We start from the raw sequence: 22500 nt of genomic DNA, 5'->3' as shown, positions 1-22500 counted from the left end.
CATCTTGTAGACAAGCTGTCCCACACCCGCAAGGAGTTTGGGCTAACGATCAGCCTCAGGAAGATAAACATCCTGGCACAAGGTGCTGAGTTCCCTCCAGTCATCACCATCGACAACACGGAGCTGGAGGTTGTGAACACCTTCACCTACTTTGGCTCCACGGTACGGTGTCAAGCTTGACTTCGCTTAACGCTGAGATCAGCTGCAGGATCGCCAAAGCAGCTGCTGTCATGGCCAAACTCAACAAGCGAGTGTGGGGCAATGACCTGTTGAGCAAAAGGACCAAGATTTGTGTCTACCAAGCTTGTGTCCTGTCGACTCTCCTTTATGGCAGCGAGTCGTGGACGACCTGTGCCAGACAAGAGCGGTGACTCAACGGATTCCACCTCCGCTGCCTTCGGTGCCTGCTGCACATCAGGTGGCAGGACAGAGTCACCAACACCAAGGTCCTGGAGCACGCTGGCTCACTGAGCATGCCATCACTGCTCATTCAGCGATGGCCTCTATGGCTAGGCCATGCACATCGCATGGAGCCTGACTGCCTGCCAAAAGAAATCCTTTATGGAAAACTGCGGGAGGGCGTCCATCACGTGGGTCAACCGCTGCTGCGCTACAAGGATCTAATCAACTGAAGCGAGACTTACGATCTGCACTAATCGACACCAGTGCATGGGAGGACATTGCCAAACACCGAAATACATGGCAGCAAAGTGTCAAAGCGGGGGTTTCAAAGGCGGAAGCGAATGCTAGAGTCCAGGCTTCATGCATGAGAGTGACGAGGAAAGAACACGCAACCTCTGCGCGCGATTGCACAAGGCACGTCTGCACCACCTGCAACAGAGACTGCCACTCCAGGATCAGGCTACACAGTCATAAAGATCCTGCCCAAATCCCCAGCACCAACCATCGCCTCTTCGAGATGAGGATGCCACTACTACTATGTACATGTAAACATGAGTGTGATATCACACGAATTTTGATTGGTTACAGTGTTGTCAGACATGTAGCCTGCGTAGCAAGCGTTTCTGGTCGACAGAAGAGCTTCGAAATGATTTTCCACAAACTGGCCACGCGAAAGTTGGGGAAAGAGATTGAGGGAACTCTTGCAAGAAGACCCCCTATTTTTGAAAAACGCCCACATTTTAATGGTTGACTTTACACACGCTGATTGACGTCTTGTTATCAAATTAGCCAATAACAGATAATTATGTAAACACATGTTGACTTCCGTCAAAACAAACCGAGGCACTGAGGAAACACTGAGCGATCAATGCAGAATTTGCCAGTGTGCATTTTAAAGTTAAATTTGTAATGGCAGCTTCTCAGCCGGGTATGACTGTTTCTTCCGAGAATTTGTTTAAACCATCGAAAACAAAAGAAACTTACAGACAAATTCTAGCAGATATTTGCAGAGCGGTTGGAATAGAAGTTGCGAAAACAACAGCCAATTTTCAGAGCGTATAAGCAATCTGTGCACTCGTAAACTACGAAATTTAGCAACATAACTCGTACAGAGTTCGATGGGTAGTAAGGTTGTTAAATGCAAAACTCCACCAAAGTTGACCATGAAATCATTCAAGAGGTTTTAGTTTAAAACTAGCGATGATTTCAGCGTGACTGGTGCAGAGTGGTTGACAAAATGAATCGCACTAAATCTCCTGGAAATTACAGGAAAACCTCCTCGCTAGTTTGATAATCCACAGTACGTTTTTGGTCAAATTGTCATGAAATCGTAGATGAAATAGCAAGTACTGCAAAAGTGCTTTAAAAAATCGCATGACTGTACAAAGGAGCCGCTTTCTTCTCACAATAAGAGAAAATTTCACAGGGGAGCTGGGTAATTGTCTTCATCTTGTCTCAATCCATGATATAGGTACTCAACTTACATTAGGCAAGGTAAGCAGAGAATTTGACGAATACAGTTTATTTCCTTGATCTTCAAAGATATGGATTCTGATACATTTAGTTCACAGGCATTTTATTAATTCATCCTGCGTACATATAAACTGTCTTTTGCATGCGAACGATAAGCTTACTTCAGTCCAGTCCAAACTTTTCGTCGGCAATAAGCTCTGCCAACCTTTCCTTAAATAACAAATCTTATTATGGAAATGCGTAATTAACTGTCCATAGCGGCTTCAGCTGACGTGTAAATTAAATATTGAATTTCCCTTGATGGATATCGTCCAAGCAGTCCAGATTTTAAAATTCAAATCACAGGCTGTCATTCCCATAGAATTACGTCAACCACTTACTTGTGGAATGATCGTGTATGATGCTTTGAGATGGAGAAATCACGATGATACTCAAGAAGCCTGTTCTTTGTTTTCTTTTATTTCTGAATTTCGGACTCTGCACATTATGACAAACATCTGAAAAATTAAGCTTTTTCCGAATCCTGTTGGCAAAACGGCAATTACATCTATACAGTTAAAGAGACAAGGTGCATTGACAGTTCTTGTTCCCTTTTCAATGTAAAACCCAGACCCGATTTGCTCAGCTTCAACACACGATTCAAAACCTTCGACATCTTCTACCATTGTCTTTGTCATGCTAGAAACTAACAAGAAAATTAATATTTTGCTAAAAAATTTGTCACCTGTCAATCATTGTGACTTTGCCACATCAATCAGAAGCCCCCGTTTGTGGGCGAAGGGGTTTTTCAAAATTTAATAGGGGGTCTTCTTGCAAGCGTTCCCTCAGTCTCTTGCCCCAACTTTTGCACGGCCAGTTTGCAGAAAATCGTTTCAAAGCTCTTCCGTCGAACAGGAACGCTTGCTAAGCAGGCTATCAGACATGCCTATTGATTGGCTGGTAGGATATATGAGCATGTGTCAAGAAAATTTGTTTCAATCAAGAAGTAAAAAAAAACCAGCATTTTCAATCATTTGTCAAATTATTTTGAAAAAATTTAATATTTTATAAGCAATAGCGGAATTAATATTTTTCCATACATACATAGCCTCATCTAAACACTCAGGGAGTTTGGAGAATTCTCAACAGTTATGAAAACCCTCAACTGTGTTAGCATTAACTGTCTCGAATTCTCCCAACTCCCCCTCGTATTTAGATAAGACAATGTAAACATGGCAAAAGTCCTCTATTGCTTAACAACATAAGATTCTATATATAATCTACAAATTTAAAAACATTATTTTGGTGACTTCCTTGTTGAAATTGTAATTGTCATTCCACAGTTTGGACCCACAACAGAAAAGGCCCCTGTCCCCATAAATCACAGTTCCTAATTACAGTAAGATACACAGCAGTTCTTGTGAACAAGATCATAACTCAAGCGTAAACATCTTGAATTAAACATTTCAAAAGATGACTGGGAAAAAGACCATTGAGTAATACATGTAATCATTCAGTAAGGTTGAAAAAAAACAACAACAGTGTTATTTATTGTCAAGCCTACAGTATGTTTTCTTTCATCTGCCTACCTTTATATCAAGAGCATTTTCCAAAATTCCAGTTTTTGAGGATGACTCTTGCTGAGACACTGAAAACTGGGATCCTGCTACTTCTTGAACTTCTGATTCAAACTTTTGCTAGAAGAAAAGTTTATCAAAATCATTTAATTTCACCACTAGCTAGAGAGCATCAGTTGCTAATCTTGACAGCTGTGTTGATGAGAAACGGAATCTCTTCAATTAAACTGAAGCTCACGCTTTTGGACAGGCAGTGTTGGTAATAAAAACTTTCAGTCTGAGAATGAAAAACTATATTTCATTCTTGATCATACACTAATAATAATTGGTGCTGATGGTACAGTACTGCTCAAACGTAAGTTACCACCCTTGTGCGTGACGCGAATTGCAAGTACAGTGACTGGATCAAACATGATCTTAATTGGCCTCAATGTTTGATGAAAGTGAAGGTCCCAGATGCACAACAAAGACGCATAACAAATATGCATTTTAGCACACCTAAAAGCATCTAGTCGTTGTAAAAAAGCCAACAAAGTTACACGTACATTCCACCAAACATACATATGCTGGTGCATGCTAAATAAGTACTGTACGACAGGTAACTTTGCTCTCAGAAAACAAGTCTTAAAGATAATATTTGCAGTTTAAAGCAACATTTGTTTTCCTTTGTCTTAACTCGGCACAATAAAATTCAGGCTAGCCGACACCTGATTTTATTATTATTATTAATTTTATTATTATTATTATTTATTTATTTCTTTATTTTTTTTAATTTTAATTTATTTTGCTTGGACTACTTTTTAATACATTACTAACACTACTTACTACTTACTCTACAGTGTATTTACAATTATACTCGACATCACCTCGACATCACCTCGACATCATCTGATATTTCTGACACCTGATGGAAAGTCTTGACAGGCTTGCTCAACCCGAAATTTTTACGCAACAAAATCATTTTGAGTGGCTGTGTCAACAAGTACTACTAAACAACTCCATCACTTCAGCCACCATTCTCGTCACCAGAGCCTCAGATTGACCCAAGGCTCTGGGAAAAACTGTGTAGGAGAACAAGTGCCGTAGGGTTCTTATAGCCAAAAATTGGCTATTTGAACCTTACGGCACCTGAGTGCTCACTCCTTGTGTTAACATGAATGCACCAATTAGACAAGCTTTTGATTGTTATCACTGCAGTCAGTGAGGTCAAGATATCACGTCACACGAGACTTGGCCATTTTGAAGGCTTCAAAAAATGCATTTGTCACAGAAACACTGTGATGGAAACGAACGTAACCACTTTTGTTTCAACTATGTTTAGGGAAACAAAATAATTTTATATGGTTGAGTTAAAAGATATAATTATTGTATTGTATTTACAGATTTTCAACACAAAGTTCAAAATTATATCGTTATTTCAGTCTCGGGTTTATTCTTAAAATTTCTCACATTTCAGTGTCAATATTCTTATAGAATACATAACAAGACTGTGTAATTATTCTTCTAAAAAAAAAGGAGTGTAGCATTGGTAAGCAAAGCAATGGTACATAGAAGTGAGTAAGGCACTTAGCTGTAACCTAGCTTGTTAGTGAATTACTTCGGTAGTACAGTACATGTATTTCTGAGAGTGTTTGAAAGTGCCACGAGTCAAGATGTCATCACTGCCCACGAGGGAAAGTTCAGGTGCTCTTTTTACTTCGGAAGAATTAGCTGGACTTGGCTGTTCCCATAAGGAAGCAAAGATGCCTTTAGACAATTTGTAAAACAACAAAAACTAAAAAGGTATGTTTTAAAGCCGTACTCAAGTCAGGCATCACAGAGGGAAACAAAATATGTGTCATCGATGTACAGTACATGTATACATGGATACCTTTGCCGCTGCAAGAGGATCCGGAGTGATTGTACTGTTGAGCGCCAGGTGCAGATTTCAATTCTAGGGTGTTTTTGATGTTAGCAACTTTTAAGTTTTTTACCTTGTCAATCTACCTTTCTATCTTGATAAAATTTGAATATCACAATAAAATTTATTGCGTAGTAAAGCTCACTGTTTTGCCTTTATATTTTAATCCACGACATAAGATTGCAGTTGAATTGAGGACTCAAAGCAATGATAGCCGCTACCTCGTTTTCCTATTAAACAGTTCCTGTTGTTATTTATTAATCGAGGAGCAATGCTTTCGCGGAAGTTGAATAGAGTATGAATAATTGACAAGGTTTCACTTCGATAATTTTGTGAGAATCAAGTGTCGTGGATCGAGTTTGATTTAAAGAGAATTGAGTCTCGATCCTTGACTCGATTCTCGATCCTCGATTTTCGCCAGGATCAAGGTGGGACTGTTAACTTACTCTTGCACTGTACTGTAAATGGGAACGTTTGCCCACGGTCTTTATCACTGTCTTGGACTCATTCATCGCAGACAGGTTCAGATGGTGCAATATTATTAATCGCTGCACAAAATCAATTCATAGAGGAATCCTCCTAAATTTATGCCAAAAATTTCTGCTTCAGTGACTCTTGAGCTATGTGAATTGCATCGCAACACGATTCGTGTCTCGCCTGAAGCGCGATGCCGCTGGTAACAGTTGAGCAGTACTGTAAGTTCTGTAAATTCTTGTTACCTTTTTCTTGAGTTTCTTTAGCTCTTTTTTGCTCAGTTTCTGTTGATCAACTGTATCCTCTGACAAATACAAAAATGATACAACAATAAAAGTAACAACAGGTGCAACCTGAAAATTACATTAAATTTAGCATCATACAAGTAGTCACACAACAAAGGTATTGCAAAGTGTTTTGAACAAAGGTTTTGTCCGAGGCTGTAGTCCAAATTCAAACTTCAACAATTTTATTATTTGAGAACTGCAGTCAATCTGCCGCAGATCGATCTACCCCAAAGTACATTGTGTTTTCTGACGACCCTTACTTGATAGCTGATCAACACTAACCCTAATTTTTCACCACTAAAATCAGACCTTAGACCTGATCATTGAAATGAGTGCTTAGACAGTGCTATACATGAGGGCAGATTGACTCTGGAGAGGAACGACTGGTACCTTATTTGAACTACAGCAGCACCTCACTCTATGTATACATGTATGTTTCACACAAGCAACCGGATTTGGACCCCCATGAAAATAAGCATTCTTTTGATTAAGGAAGTAAAATTCCTTTGCAAATTAATTTCTTTTAGTAGTTGTAAAAAAAATTACTGAAAATAAATATGAGAATTCAAGAAGTTCCAAATGCGTGATTTAAGCTTCTGTCAGGAAGGAGTTAAAATTCGCATCTACTTTACGAAATGCTGCCGCCAATGCTTTAAACTTATAACCTTTCCTGAAAAATTAACTGATCTGATCTTATGTTATGGTATCGACCCATTTCCCCAATCCAAAATCTACCACTGCCTCCATAAACAGTTCAAAAAGCTGTACATGCAATGGGGGTCCAAATCCGCAAAGGGGGACTTAATCCGCCAGCAGAATAAGTCCCTTGGGGGTCCAAATCTGCTGGCGGATTTGTACCAGGGAGTCCAAATCCACTAGCAGATTTGTACACGGGGGTGGCCATGCAAATCTAGGGGAAGGTGGGGCGTGGGGTCCAAATTTGTTAGGACAAGGCCACTAGAACTACATGTACTACAAGCTGAGAGTTAAAAACAAATTTGGCAACGCAACCTTACGCCTGCTTCTTTCCTTTAGAATATACTGATCTGTAAAACAAACTTCGGCTTCACCTACAAGGTAGTCTCCGTTTCAGTGATCCAAGGATACTAACAGTAATCTAGTTTGTAAAATGAAGTACAACACAAATTTTTCCGCTATATACAAGCATACCATGAAAAAACCGGTATTGGACATGTACGTTATAAACACGTGAGGTTGTAGTCAGTTGATAGATAAATCCAAGACTTTTTACCTATATTTTCCGTCGAGGCGTTTTCTTCCGGGGGGTTATAATTCATGAGGGCAGCACCTTCTTCTTCGTTGTTGCTTGTGCCGATTTCATCGTCATTTGCGCCTTCATTTCCAGTTAGATCTTCTGACACTGAGGGTTCAAAATCAGTCGAATTCAAGTTCAGCTTTGAAACTTCATCTTCAAATCCTTGCTCTGCTGCCTCCACTGCAGCCGCAAGATCCATTTTTTTCTTGCTCTCAGAGCTCTTTTTGCCCTTCTTTTTCACCATTTTCCGTTAAATACTAAAGAGTTCGCTTCACCTTGTGTTTCTATTTCTATTCCTTGGATTGTCCAATAAGTGATACATAACATACTTACCCATTCGAGATCAGTAACCGCTGACAGTGTGCATGTTTCTAGGACATGTTATGTAAGTTTACATGACATTTCACTTAGGCAAGCGCATTTAATGGTCCCAGGTTTACTCGGTCATGTTTTTGGTGACTGTACGAAAGAAACAATATGGCCTCACCAGCATCGAAGAGAAAGGCAACTGGCAAAAAGGGATTTCTAGGAAAGGTGAGAAACTGAAAAAGAGATATCTCGATCTCTTTCATTTTGGATTTGTTAAATCTTACCACTTTGGGTTTGGGCTTTGTTTTGTTTCGTATTAATTTTTATGTTATGTGTTTAAATAGTGGGCCATTGACTCTGATAAGCCTGTGAAGATTGATAAATGGGACTGTAACGCGATCAAAAATGCCCTGGATGATGGAGCCAAGAAGGTAACTGTTTATTGCGCTCACGTACAATCCTCGTCAAAAGTAGTTTCGCCCACCTTCAACGAGTGTGCCAAATATCAGAAAGGTCTCTGAAGAGTTGCTTGGCAGCAACTAAACAACTGTTTCAGACTAGCTAGCCATTACAGTATTCACAAGTCAAGTTATTCACAAGTTTTCACAATTATTTCAATAATTTTATTGACAAGATGCTCATCAAAAGTTATAGAAAGAAAAAATTACTTTTTAATATTAAATATTAAAAAGTGATTTGTAAAGCCATGCATTTTCTGAATTCAATTTTAACTCCTCATATTATTATTTTAGTTTATTCCCAGTTGTTTCTGTTTTTTTTTTTTTACTCTGTCAGCCCTTGAGTTTTCTTAACCTTATTTAACCATTACTGTGATTTTCATAATTCTGTGGAATCTCATCTTCAAAGGCCAACGTCCAAACTGGGTTTGACTTCCATCAATCAAACTTCCAACGCCAAGCCAAGATTTAACCCAAAACCACAGCAGTGTTCGACTCTAACGCTTGCCCGATTGCCTGGGGCAAGCGAAATATATCCATGGGCAAGTAAAACAAATCTAAGACTTGCCCGATTAGGCAATCAGAATTTTTGTTTGACCGATATTTTGTGGAACGATTTGATTTGCAACAAAGAAAGTAACTAGTAATATAACATTGTCACTGCAAACACAATAAAAAAATAATGTTACGTTGCTTTGCTGTCATTTTATTTTTCCTGTTAGAAATATATTGGTACAAACCACAAAACAGATTAGAAGAAGGAACATGTTCGTAACCACCATCTTTATCCGTGCGAAAAGAATGTTTTTTTGTCTTGATGTGTGTTTTTTGTCATACTGTGAAGGCTACTAGAACACCGTAGTCAGTTTGGTCTGTCAAAATACCATTTTACATGCATGGTATACAAAATTGACATTTTTACAAGCCTCCTTTGAGTTTTAATGCAACAGGTCTTTAAAAGGTGGGCAACCGAAAAAATCAATGGGTAACCTAAAAACAAAACTGGTTGCCCAATAGGCAAATTAGTAAGAAAGTAAGTGCCAAACACTGCACAGATGCCGAAATCATGTGTGACATAACCCACGAAGCAGCATCTTTGGTTCCCATGGTACTTTAATTCATACATTCAAACTCAACGCTGATGAAAAGCCCTTGAATCTGTGCGAATCTTTTTGCTGAAGAACCTTTGAAAGGATATAACAGTACACCTTCCTGAGGCGGATTCAATCTTCCAGCTACAGTATGTTAGTAAATTTGATTGATGCACGCCAAAATGCAGTTTGGCGCTTAGCACTTGAAGGTGAGATTCTGCAGAATCATGAAAATCACAGAAAAAGCCTCTTGTGCAATGGAAAGTAATCGTACTTGCATTGTTTTCATACTGTTACATAAAGCCCACAAAAAAGTCAAGCATTCCTGTAGAATAGTAAGCATTACAAACATTAACAAATTTAAGTAATAATGTAGAAGAAAAGGTAGTATAATACTAGGTGTATGTTGGTATTTTTTTGTCATTGGAGCTGATTAATTTTTTCTCTGTATTATAGTGATACTCACCGTTACGTCTCCTTGATAATATGAAAATTCTCACACAACTCTGGGGGCTATTGTCAAGCTGACCATGGCACCGCCAACTGACTATTTTATTTCACTACCAAACACAACCTAATATGGTATACAAAACAAATTAATGCAAATGCGATAAAGAATATCCTACTGATACTGTGAATATCTCTAATTAAGGATTAAGGATTGGGTGGCAACAATGGTAGACAGCAAAAAAAGCAACTGATGAAAGCACTAAACATGTGACTAAGGTCCCTCAGGCCAGACCCCAGATGTGTGTGAGAAAACATTTTCCACTTCTTTTGTTCCTCAGTCAATGGAAAATACAGTTTGTCATTTCTTTGCCATCCAGAAATCTATTGGCTCTCGAAACAAAGGTTCTTTTGTTCTATGGTTGGCAAAATTTAAATATCCAAATAATTGCTTATATATAGCGGATATTGCTATTGTCAGAAAGTGTCCCTATTTGACTCTGTTGAATACATGTATGAAATTGTTTAAGGTGGCCGAACACAGTTTTTGCAAGCGCTCTTGCTAACGCAATGCGGTGCACATGCAAAGATTGGAAAAAAATAAACATTTTATTTCCTCAACACGGTCGCTACATTCTATCTGTACTATTTTTCCTCGTAATTGAACAAAGTGTTTTGATGGTTTTAGTCTTTTATGAGAAATGTATGTTGTAGAAACAGTAATGATGCAAAGAACTCTGCAATTCACAGATTTTCTTTGTTATCAAAAGAACCCAGCTAAATACAGCGCATGCATAGTAAGTTAAAAAATTGCGAAATGCAAAATAGCTTTATCAGAAATACATGTACGCCAATTTCTCAAGAACCACTCGTTAGAATTTAATGAAATTTGGCACAAAAACACCTTAAGAAATAACTAACTGGACTATTGAAAAATAATTGAACTTTAACAGAGGAAATTCTAGATATTCCAGTGAACTTTCAACAAGAGATAATTAAAGATTTACATTGCTAAGTTTTTTTTCTCCATTAGAGATGATTAGTTTAAAAATCTGGGAGACACCACTGTCCTGGCACGCGAAATGTTCTCTTCCGGTTGCCGTCCGCGTCTCAAAAACGCGCGTGCTTAAGCTCCCTATTATTAAAATAGTGTTAACTTGTGAGCATCGTTACAAGCTTGTTGCATGCACATTATAAAGAAAATCTAACGAACAGATGTTCTGCAAATAAACAAAACTGATTTTAAAGGCCTGTTTATATTTATTCATTTTGCCATGGCAACCGCACATATGTCAGCTGAACTATCAAAAAACCGAAGTTCATGTTGTTAGCTTGCTTGCTACCATTCTTGGTGACCAAAGGATCTCAAGGGTTTTAGAGAAAGAGATAAATAATTATTCCATGAGCCCGAGTTGGATATGAAGTGATAAAATAACCAACGAGCGCGTAGCGTGAGTTGGTTGTAATCACTTCATATCCAACAAGGGCGATTGGAATTATTATTGTTTTAGTAAATTCTCAAACCGGGTTTTGCCGCCGATTTTTATTTCCACAATTTTACAAAGCGTCCGGAAAGAGCATCTTGGTGCACTATTTTCCATATGACGTAAAACTTCGACCATTGGCTCATAGTCGGAGTTTTTTAGCCAATCAAAAAGCTAGAAATGCAATAGTCAGAGCTGAAAATTTACAAAGCGTCCGGAAAGAGCATCTTGGTCCACTATTTTCCATATGACGTAAAACTTCGACCATTGGCTCATAGTCTGAGTTTTTTAGCCAATCAAAAAGCTAGAAATGCAATAGTCGGAGCTGAAAATTTACTAAATTAAGCATAGACCTGTATGGCGTTCAGAGGCTAGTTTGGTATGTGCTTAAAATTAGCCTGGGACAAGGCTCTGTGTTGCTGTTGCTACATGTATAGCAAAGCAAGCCGAGAGCAGTCCTTCTCTTGCCTCGCTCCACTCATATTTACATAAGCCTGGGACCAGGCTCCCTATTGGGGAAAAAGCTGAGAAAATAATTTTGCTGACCAATATTGTTATTTTTACCTTATCATTTGCATAGGTACTGACAGACGGCTTTGGTTACGTGGAGGACCACAAGATAACAGATATTCGCCTTGCTATCTGCACCATTTCTTGTGGTTTTGCTCTTGCTGCCTTAATTTATGATTATCTCTTCCCTTTTCCAGTGTCACGGCCTGTTCTCATCCTGTGTGTGGCTTCGTATCCTTTCTAGATTTATTAATTAATTAAAAACAATCTTGTTCATGTCCATTCATCTAATGAGTCCAAGATTGCCATAAACGTGGTCTGTTTTGTTAGGGAAATGCTATTTTTGCCCCTTTCTGCACTTTTTTTTTTTAAAAGAACATGGCACTGAATTGCAGTCAAGTACAGTAGACAGCTTTTACGTGCAGCTTTTGTCAGGGAACCTCTCTGGTCACAGGTGTATATGTAGCTTGTGTTTGTGTGGTCTTTCTGCACACTTTCTTAAAAAATAATATGAATGTGGCATGCATAGAGTTATTACAAATGTAGTTAGAGTTATGAGTAATTAGAGAAGAGCTGTCAACTTTCATCAGAGCTTGTTTCTTAAGAAACAAAATTCCAGCAGTGAGAGTTAATATTATTATTGTTAATAACAATATCAGACAAGGGACACCAACCTCCCCTTCCCCCCTCCCTATACGCTTATGTCCGGAAATGTGGGTACTATTATTAGGGTGCAGTCGATTGACCATATTCTGGAATAGGAATACATGGAATATAAGATAGAAATCCTTCATTTTTACGGAGATTCACATTAAAATTGCCAAACACCTGCTAAAATGCTATTTTAAACATATTTTTATAATCCTTGCTGCTTCGAAACTTGCCAAACATACCGTGTTAATCATCACTCCACATATTCTTATTCCGGAATAGGGTCAATCAAACGCGCCCTTAGATTCACACATTGACATCTAACTGGAAATGCCCAGTTTAGTTTAAGAATAATTATTTTTAACAATAAGGTAAGTGTTTGGGTTTGTCATTTTTAATACAGTATCAGTTAGTTGTGTGCTTTTCTGTTCAGAAAAATGCTGCTGCTGTTTATCTTCAGTGGAGGAGCAGAGTTGTTCTAAGACATAAGTGATGTTGATATTGAGGGGATTAGAGCAAGGGGAGGGTTTCATTTAGTGACTTTAGTAGGCAGGAAGTAATAGCCACACACTTTTGTTATGTCTAGTTTTAATAATATTTAATAACAATAATAATACGTGTTATTCATAGAAGTGCCATTCGGATTCCTATGCTCATGGTGCTTTACAAATAAATGTGTACAGTATTAAAATCTGTATAGGAAAAGTTCAAAGTTTAAAATACTACAGTGTACAGTGCTGGAGATAATTTTTCTTTATTCAGAGGACATACATGTATGTCCTTTCAAATCTTCCTTTTGGTCGGACATTTGACAAATTGGACTGGACATAATTTATTGACTGACAACACCTTGAAGAAGAGAACTCAAGATGTGCTGGTGACATGTTCGGTCATCGTGTCTGATCATAATGTGAAATTGGCCGGACATTTTCAAAATTTGGTCAGACAATGTCCGATGACCAACTGTTATTTCCAGCTGTGGTGTATCTACGTGTCAAAAACATTCACTGCATCTACAAAAACAATGAGTACTGTAGTTGCCTGTGTAGCTGGCAGGATTGTTCGCACTGGAGGCAAACAGCGAGCAACAAAGCCACGTAGAGAATGGGGAGAGACACCCCTCCCCATTCTCTATGCAGCTTTGCCACTCGTTAATTTGCCTCTTGCGCCAACATTTCACCAGCTACTCAGACTAAATGAATAGCTATCCACAAAATGCTTAAAATTGTGTGTATTAACTAAGGCACTTCTTGAAGCTCACAGTAAAGTTTGACTTGCGCAAGGCATTAGAGGTAGATCATTCTGAAAATGGCAAACTGATATAGCATATAGTTATTTATACTTGTATGGATATCAACCTGTTTTAAACAACATTCCTGTAATTAAAGACATTTCCTTGACAATCACGTAAAGATACTTCTTCTTGATGAGTGTGCTGACAGTCTTCACAACTTGTTGTGAAAAAAACTACATCATGTTTGCCATCCAAAAAGATAAAGCTGGCATGGTATGTATACTGTTATTTTTTTCGACTATTTGTGAAGTCTTAGTGAGGATAATTAAATCTATGTACTAGACGGAAGTAAGTAAGTAAGTTATGAAAAGAAAGCTTTTGGCAAGGATTCTAGCACGGTTCACATTACCCTTACACATAGTTTCAAGGTGGAGCCAGGGGCTTGTTTCATCACTTTTATCCAGTACAGTGGTTAACTTGCTTTTCTTAGGATTTATGCTCGACAGACTGAATATGCATCCTGATGTTAATTTTATGAAATACATTCATTTGGCTCACTTTGCCCTTCAATAAAACATGTACATGTACATGTATCTGGATGATGACCTTTTGCATGAAACTTGTGAATCACATTGAATGTCCTGCTATCAATAAATTTTAAAACATTGTTAAGAACATCCCTGGTTACCTTTTTTTTGTATTTTGGTTATTAAATTGTGGCTATGCTGGGAGCAGAATACCACTGTAATTTTTGTAACCTGTGTATGGTGTTTTAAAAAAGGACAATTTTTTATTTTAGAACCGAACCCATCCCTTAGTTATGAATAAAATTGTCTGGCATTGGCGGTCTTTAGAGTGAAAGGGCCAGTTGACACAGATCTTGTCTTGACTTGACAGTGGGGACATAAATGGAGAGTTTTTTTTGTTCATAGCACTTCTACCTTATAAAACCAATAACCAAAGGCAACTTATTTATCACCCTGCTAGCAGAGCCTTTCTTTATTGCCATCTGGTGAGAGGCTCTGCTGCAGGGTGGCTCACAGGGTGTTCATTTATACTCATTTCTTTTGGTTAAATTTTGCATGTTTTTGTCTTGCAGAGTCCTGATAACTACTGGCGCTTGTCTTCAACACTTAAGCGCTATGATCCAAACTACACTTTAACAATGAAATACATCGATAGTAGCACAAAGAAAGAAAGAGAGCAGTCATTGAAAAAGTATGTAGTTGTTAATATTCATTTTTAAAATAATTAGTTGGGTGTACATGTATACATGTAGTTTAGTTGCTAATGCCCCAGAAATTACAGTACATTATGTAAGGTTCAGTCAAGGATCTAGAGAGAGTATCTGAATTTGAGTGACTTGCAGAGACCGTATAATTAATTATTTTATATTATTCTACGTCATGAATATTGTAGTCACTATAATAGTACAGTACATTGTATATGTTAAGAATGGGAAGCAGCAAAGTCAATTCTAGGAATCATTGCAACCTGTATCTTATCAGACCTATGCATTATGGACCGAAGGTACTAAAGGAGATTAGTAATAATATTATTGTTATTATTTGTGTAATGATACTATCTTTGCTCCACATAGTGAAGGGGCCTGTTTCCTAAAAAGTGTCAGTGACAATTTTAGTGCCTTGGAAAAGCACTTGATTTTGACGACAACATCTTACTCTCTCCTGCACTTTTCAGGATGGCAACTGCTGTAAAACTATGCAATCTTTTCATAGAGCAATTTTTGCTGACCTTTTTGTAAGACTGAAAAAGTATTCTTACATCTAAAGCTACCTTCAAATTATCTTTTTTGGGAAAGAGGTTTCATTGGAGTGGACAAAAATTAATTGGGTACGATTTCGAAAAATTAGTTTTTGACCATTGCAGGGCCAGAGCATGGGCATTGCAAATTTGTATGTCCTTCTTTAGGTCAAGAAATATTCCTGCCATAAGTTTACTACCAAAACAGGTAGACTGTTTTTTCAGAGATGCACATACAGTTGATTTTGCGCTCAGAGATCAACGATATGGGTCACATGCTCTGCTTTTCAAACCCAATAAGGTGAATGCATGTGATCACATTCCTGAGCATGTGAACTGGTGGCAAAGTGGAATTATATGTTTGGTCACCTAGACAGTACTGTAGCTAGAAGCATTTGGATATTGTTTTGCTTGTTATTAAGTTACATGTAATACTAGTATTTCTGCATGGGACATGATACAGCGGATAATTTTTCATAACATTTCTTTCCCTTGCTGTGTTCATGGAATAGCACACCATTAGTGGGTTTGAAATCCAGAGCACATGTGTCACCTACATCTTAGGTGTGCCTTCCCTGAACCTGTTACCTCTTTTCTTCAAGAATGAAGTTCTGAATTGATAGTTTCTTTTATTTTTGTCTAGGTCTGTTGCTTCGTGGTTTGATGAAGAAGGTACTCTGTTGTTTGATATTCTGGAGAAAGATGTCCAAGATCTTCATAACGGAATTGCATCGGAGAAGAAGGACAAGTGACTTCAAATATATTTGTCTCAATTTCTTGACTTGTACCTTAAAGAAACAATAAAAAAATATAGAATTACTTAACTAATCCTTCTGGTCCTTTTATTATTGTTTGTGACTTTAAAAATAGTCCTTTGCATGAGTGCATATTCACACTCAGTTTGAGTGCTTACCATAGTAAATGTAACAACTTTTTAAGGTTTATATGGGAAACAAAAATGCAGCCAAAAGAGTGCTAATCCTAGGTTAAATCAAAGAAAATATTGAATAAGGTGAACTTATGTTCATTTCTTCTTGTGTTCATATTTCTTTTGGAGGCATTTCTTGTAACCTTAGTTTGGTTTGTTTTGCATTGTCCATTTACTGGTTTCGATTGAAATCAATGTCGTTAACAACAGTTTCAATGTGAACAACTATTCTGCAATCATACTTATAATCCTATGGTTGGGTCACAGAATGTAGACTTTGGACTTGTCTACAGAATTGAACTGGATATTGATCAAGATAATGGAACAAAAAAACCCCTGAAATATCGTGAACTTGAAAGGAAAATGTTAATAATTTGGCTAAAAATCCTATGAACAAAGTTTAGGCTACCTGAAGCCTCTTGTTGTGATCTGAGTTGAGTACATTACCCTTGCTTGAGCCAATTTACCTGCATAACTTTCTTGTCTAATATTGAATCAGTTAAGGACTATATTTCCAAACATAACAGGTAATTGACTTACAACACCACTCAAGGCCTTGTGGTTCTCCCTTATGTTGGTGACAGATGGAATTTGTTGTTTATCAAAATTATGCTATACTTGAGAGCAGGCCAGTCAAATATTTTGCAACTTACGCTCTTGTGGTCTTCTCACCCCTGAACTGGCCCCAATTTTTTGATGAAAAAATTGTCTGGTGTTAAAATTTTTACATGTCATTCTTAAGAGGGAGAGGGTAGGGGGGTGAAGGGTACAATAGTTGAAACAACCCAAGCCTTTACAAAAACGCTTACCTTAGGCCTAAACATTAATATTTTTCTAAAAAGCATAGTCTTAAGGCCTAAGGTTAGCTTTTTTGTAAATGTTTGGGTTGTTTCAGCTATTGTACCCCTCACCACAACCCCCGAATAGTCATGCCGTTAACACCAGCAGGAGAAACATGTTTGCTCCTTGCTCCTTGGGTAATCCCACTCTGACAAACCTTTCTTGTTTTCACAGCAGTCACAGATTTACCTGGTTTTTCAAAGACCTGTTTGACATTTCATCCACCATTTCTGTTTTTACACCCAAGTAAGGAGAGAATGACCTTTGCTTTAAGAAGCAGCAGCAACCAAACCTGGTATGAATAGTGAAAACTGATTTAGCTCAAGAGTGGAGCCCCCTTTTGGTGTCAGGTGAGGGAGGTTACCCTGAAAAAAAAAACAAAACAAAAAAAAGACCAGGATGCTGTTGACTTAAATCACGAATCATGCGAGTGACAATGCAGTGAGTCTAACATAAGAAAGCGGAAACAGCTTTTCACAAGCATAACCCAGGCTGCAAAAAGCCAGAAAGCATGCAGGCTAACTGACAGTTTGGTTGAAGACAACTTTAACACATTCTTTCAACTGCTGAACCAGATGACAGGGATTTCTTGCACTTTTTAAAAAGATGAAAAATAACATACAGTATGTATCAACATCAATTTTTATTTGTGCAATTTCTGTATTACTCTAATCCAAATTTAGTCTCGCAAATGATATAGAAAAACATTGATCAAGTCGTTATGACTACACCAAAGTTACTTTCAAACCTGAAAACCATGAACACATGAAATATCTCAAAAGTGTTATAATTACCACTGCTTTTGACAGTTTTTGTCTTCTTACAATTTATTAATTGATTGGCCTTTTAAGAAAAACACTCCCTTACTATTAAAAGGGTTCACAGTTCTTCAAGTCAAACCTCAAAAATGGATCATTGGAAAGAAAATAGACTGTGACCAGCACATTGGCATCAAGACTGAGCAGTTTCAAATATCTTCAGGGTCCAAAAAGCAATGAATTAAACTTGATCCACAAATTCTTATATAAGGGAAGGACAACACAGTGTCTACCCAACTCTCCCACCTAGAAACGTGCTTTATTCCAATTTATTATTCCACTTATACGCCATTTTACCATATTTGGTCAAGAGAACGCGCAAAATATGAGACGGTAATACACTGTACTGTCACAGTTTGACCGGTGTAGAACAAAGCAAAATTAATACAGATGGAACAGGAGTTTTTCAATGAAAGAAATTGTTTTCCACAAGATGAAAAGCCTGAGAATTTAGCTTGTCATCGCTTCCCACTCATCATTTTGTTTATACAATCAAATAAAGATCTTTGGATGGCTTTTTGTGCTGTTTACATCATCCGCACGCACCCTGAAGGACAGATGATGCATTGTTTTTGTAACACTCTTACCAAATCAAATTGAAGCAAAATAACACCTTCTTTATAGTAGAATAATAAATCTTGTATTCGATGGTTTAACATATAATTTTCCTCACCCCTGCGGGTTTGGAAAAATACTACGCAACTCTCAAAATATCCACACATATTATATGTAACCATCGAATAAGATGTATATATCAAATAGTTTTTGGCTGGGTGAGGAACCCCAAAGTACGTGCAAAAAATTGTGAGAGTAATGGAACTAAGTATCCGAGTGACCTGCCCAAAGTAAAGGTTTGTAAACCACACAATGGCCCACAAAACACCCACTTCATATAGTGCAGTTGATAATTATTATTATGGCTTAATTTCATACTAGTTTTCAGCTTGTATTTTAGGGAAAGTGGTTCTAACAAATACAACAAAGAAAGAGAACCAACTTTGAATTGTCCACACTCCTTAGTTTTTCCACCATAAGAAAACTCACTGGGATAAACTAACACCCATATGTGATTTACCTGGTAATTATAAATAGACCTTTCCACGGTTTTTGATGCCATCTTGGCTGGGGGGCAAACACAGCTAAAATTACAGTAAATGTATGGGAATTCGGCAGACTTTAAACTGCTGTAGCACCACCAAAAAGAGACGGATTTCCATCTTTTGCTACTTCTTTAAATAGGTCTATTGACATCATTCATTCAACAGAAAATAAGGCCATTAAGGAAGGTAGGACGTCCGTAAATTCGAATTACAAATCTTCTCATGTGGTTTCTAATTTCGCAGCAATTTGCATGATTTTAGAAGGGTTTGTATGAAATGTTAAAAATTCGTTTATGGTCGTTGTAGCCTGAATCTGTTTTTTATATTGCCTGAAAATAATCTCAGCATAAATGTCTTTTAAAAGACACTTTCACAGTGGAAATCTGCCTAATTGAAGCGGTGTTACAGCACTTCCACGTTGGCCTAAAGCCCATAAATTTACTGTAATTTTTGCCATGTTTGCCTTCAACAATTTCTGCCTGCCATGTTAGTTTAGAACCTTTCCAAGCTAATGGCACACAGTAACCCCCATTTAACAAACTGCATGCAAGGAATGCTAAAATGTGTCAAGAGTTATTTATTTGCATTTCATTTGAGCCTTGTTTGGGACAGCCTGAAGGGTGACACACTTCCAAACAATCCTCCAAAGGTCTAGTAATAGCGAAATTCAGTTCACAAAATATCAAAATACCTAACCTAGAGCATACCTTTTACATCATACATGTAGCTGAGAAGTTCACTGAATGGTTTTAAATATAGCTTGCAGCCAAAATACTGGGAATATACTGGGAGAATTCACCTGCTGTGGTGTCTTTAAAGATTAAAATAAGGCTACTGTATAAACTGAGAATCGTTGAGTAATTTTTTAAACGAATAAACTAGATTAAACCACTTTGTTTTTGTAAGAGCTCCTGTACATAAAGACACTGACAAATCGAATCAATATATTTGTGAAATCTCAGAGTTCAGTACCAAAGATGCTATACTGTTGCAACACTCTCAAAAATACGTAAACTGCGACATCACTTCCCACCAAAATTGCTAAAGTTTAAACAGGAAACTACTTATGCTCGCATCATACAGTCATTACTAAATGTTGTACAAAGTCGAAATTAATACTATAATGAGCTTAACGCTCACAATTCTAACAACCTGCAAGTACCCTTCTTCAAATATTAATTTACAATAGAATTTTCGATGCTTCACAGTATGTTCAACGAAAGTACATAAAGTTCATTTTTCAACCATTCCACGCACTTGTCCCTTATTTCGCATAAGGTCGAGTTCTTTCTTAGTCGCGTCTTCGATCTCTCGTATGTCCTCTATGGTCAAGCCATACCACTTGTCGATCCAACATACCAACTGACGATGAAAATTGGTCAGGAGACGTTTGACTGCGCGGATAACGAAAGCCTCGACTCTTGCCTGTAAACCCCACCATTTGAACTTAATATGATATAACTTGTAACAGGTCATTTTGGGATCTGCGTCCTTTTTCCAGTCATTCCTCTTTAAGGGACACCTCGGAGGTTGGGTCTTTGCTGAAAAGACAAGCGCAGGATCTTCTTCTCTTTTGTAATCATTTGAAGAGACAGCGCGCTCATCAGATATGTCTATTTCAACGATTTCTCTCTTTTTCAGTTCCTTTTCGTTTAGCTTATGAACATTCCCGAACTTTTCTGCATCATCTTCAACAAAACCTTTTTTGTGCCAAGTATCAATACAAATGAAGAAATTATCTGCCATGTAAGGATTCGAGTACACTGTTCTACAAAATGGATAAGCATTCCACGCTTTCTCGTGGACTTCCAAAGAACCTGACGGCGCAAGCATGCGAACAAAACTTGGTACCTTCGAGCTTAAATGAAAAATCTTATGGGTATACTGTCCTCTCTGCTCGTCAATCTCATAGGGTTCGTTCACTAGCACTTCAATTCCGTCGCCTCCTCCTGTTTCGTTCTTGCTTGCCTCTGCAACGGCGTACAGCTGGGCTACTTGATATTCTTCCACGGAAATGGGTAGTGGAATTCGGTACTCCACTATCCTACTAGCTGATGAGAAATCCATTTCCCTGGGATCTTCGACCGTTTTCTCACCCATTTCACCCAACTAAACCGTCCTAGCCACAAACCGGTAAAACTTAAAAATGGCGACCCCCTCGCAATGTGCTTCAGGGATATGACGTAACGGAAAACCACAAGGCAATGCGAATATCGACCAAATGTTCCGCCTTTCTTGCACCCAGACCTAACTGCAGATTTGGACCGTGGGAAATCTAAGTACTAAATTAAACTTGTTTGTCAGCGGACAAGTTGAATTTTTAACTATCTTTACAGTGCATTTGGTTTAAAAAAAAACTAGAAATGGTTTGGTAGCTAAGGAAAACAATATTTTTGGTTCTACTGAGTAAAAGAAAGAACATTCTATAAACTGTATCGTATAAACTCTTGTTCTTAGGCCATCGTAGCTTGATTAAGAAAATAACACAAACATACATATATAGTTTTTAAAAATTGTAACGCTCACTAGCATACGAAACGTCAAGTTCTATATAAAAATGCGTTGGAATACTATGTTTATCACCGCTGTTTGTGTTATTTTCTTAATAAAGAACATTCTTCTTTGAGTATTCCGGTAGTCTTCAGTGAAGAATAAATATGAGTACTATTAAAATGAAATAAAGTAATTATACAGTCAACTCTCTCTAAGACGGACACCATCGGGACCGGCCTCAGCTGTCCGTCTTAGAGAGGTGTCCGGCTCACAGAGAGTCGACGTACCGTGACCCCAGGAATTTTAAATAATAATGCTGAACCTGTGTACAGTGAATACGCGTCTGTTTAACCTACCTGTTTTAGATTACAATACAATTCGGTTGTCATCTCCAAGTTACTTTTTGAATGGGACAATGACTGATTTAATTTTAATTTGTACTGTATGTATTCCGGCGACAAGATAAGAGCTTGATTAAAAAGACAAACGCAACTAGATTCATTTTGACAACGTTTCGACATCGTCCGATGTCATCGTCAGGCACATTTTAATCGGATGAAGCATAACTTATAGTACAAGAACAATAGAACAATAGAACAATATATACAATAGTACGCTAACAATAAATGTGAAATTTGCCCTGACAGAGTTTGACTGCACATTAAGAAATGTTTCAATTCTTCGATGTAGAACATCTCATGAATTAAGCAGTCAAATTTCGATGCGCATTTCTTTATGACACTAAAACTCGCCGCTGGGGGTGCTGTTGTTTGGCCATGATCTGCTAGGCAATGCCTCCCGATAGCTAAATATCTATGTCCCTTAATTCGTTGATGCAAGTGACGAGCTGTATAGCCAACATAGCTCGCATCACACGAGTCACATTGAAATTTATAGACGACTAGTTGTTGGCTGACTAATGATGGTTTGGGCTCACGGAATTTAAGGACATCCTCGAGCTTGCGGCTGACAAAAACTGGCTGTGGATCTATATCCAGTTTCTTA

At 37.8% G+C, this 22500-nt stretch overlaps 3 protein-coding genes across 3 annotated transcripts in view; 1 reads left to right on the top strand and 2 right to left on the bottom strand.

Moving 5' to 3' along the window:
- LOC137993292 (ATP-binding cassette sub-family F member 1-like) overlaps positions 1–7679 on the bottom strand; it is a 35247-nt gene extending 27568 nt beyond the window's left edge. The window contains exons 1-3 of the mRNA XM_068839038.1: positions 7345–7679; positions 6051–6109; positions 3444–3551 (exon numbers count right to left, since the gene is read on the bottom strand). Coding sequence (XP_068695139.1) covers positions 3444–3551; positions 6051–6109; positions 7345–7612 — 435 coding nt within the window. The 5' untranslated portion in view covers positions 7613–7679. The remainder of the gene's footprint in view (positions 1–3443; positions 3552–6050; positions 6110–7344) is intronic.
- Positions 7680–7783: 104 nt separating this feature from the next.
- On the top strand, positions 7784–16144 carry LOC137990872 (signal peptidase complex subunit 2-like). Its single transcript, XM_068835977.1, has 6 exons — positions 7784–7902; positions 8022–8108; positions 11738–11898; positions 13732–13825; positions 14652–14770; positions 15960–16144. The coding sequence occupies exons 1-6, from the start codon at positions 7846–7848 to the stop codon at positions 16066–16068; spliced, it is 627 nt and encodes a 208-aa protein (XP_068692078.1). The 5' UTR covers positions 7784–7845; the 3' UTR covers positions 16069–16144.
- A 1988-nt stretch (positions 16145–18132) lies between these two features.
- LOC137993291 (phosphatidylinositol transfer protein beta isoform-like) lies at positions 18133–21187 on the bottom strand. The gene has a single exon (XM_068839037.1). The coding sequence runs from the start codon at positions 21100–21102 to the stop codon at positions 20236–20238; it is 867 nt and encodes a 288-aa protein (XP_068695138.1). The 5' UTR covers positions 21103–21187; the 3' UTR covers positions 18133–20235.
- Positions 21188–22500: the final 1313 nt, after the last annotated feature.

The sequence above is a fragment of the Montipora foliosa genome, chromosome 2 (genome assembly GCF_036669935.1).
Source record: "Montipora foliosa isolate CH-2021 chromosome 2, ASM3666993v2, whole genome shotgun sequence".
NCBI lineage: Eukaryota > Metazoa > Cnidaria > Anthozoa > Scleractinia > Acroporidae > Montipora > Montipora foliosa.
This window is presented reverse-complemented; position numbering and strand designations above follow the sequence as displayed.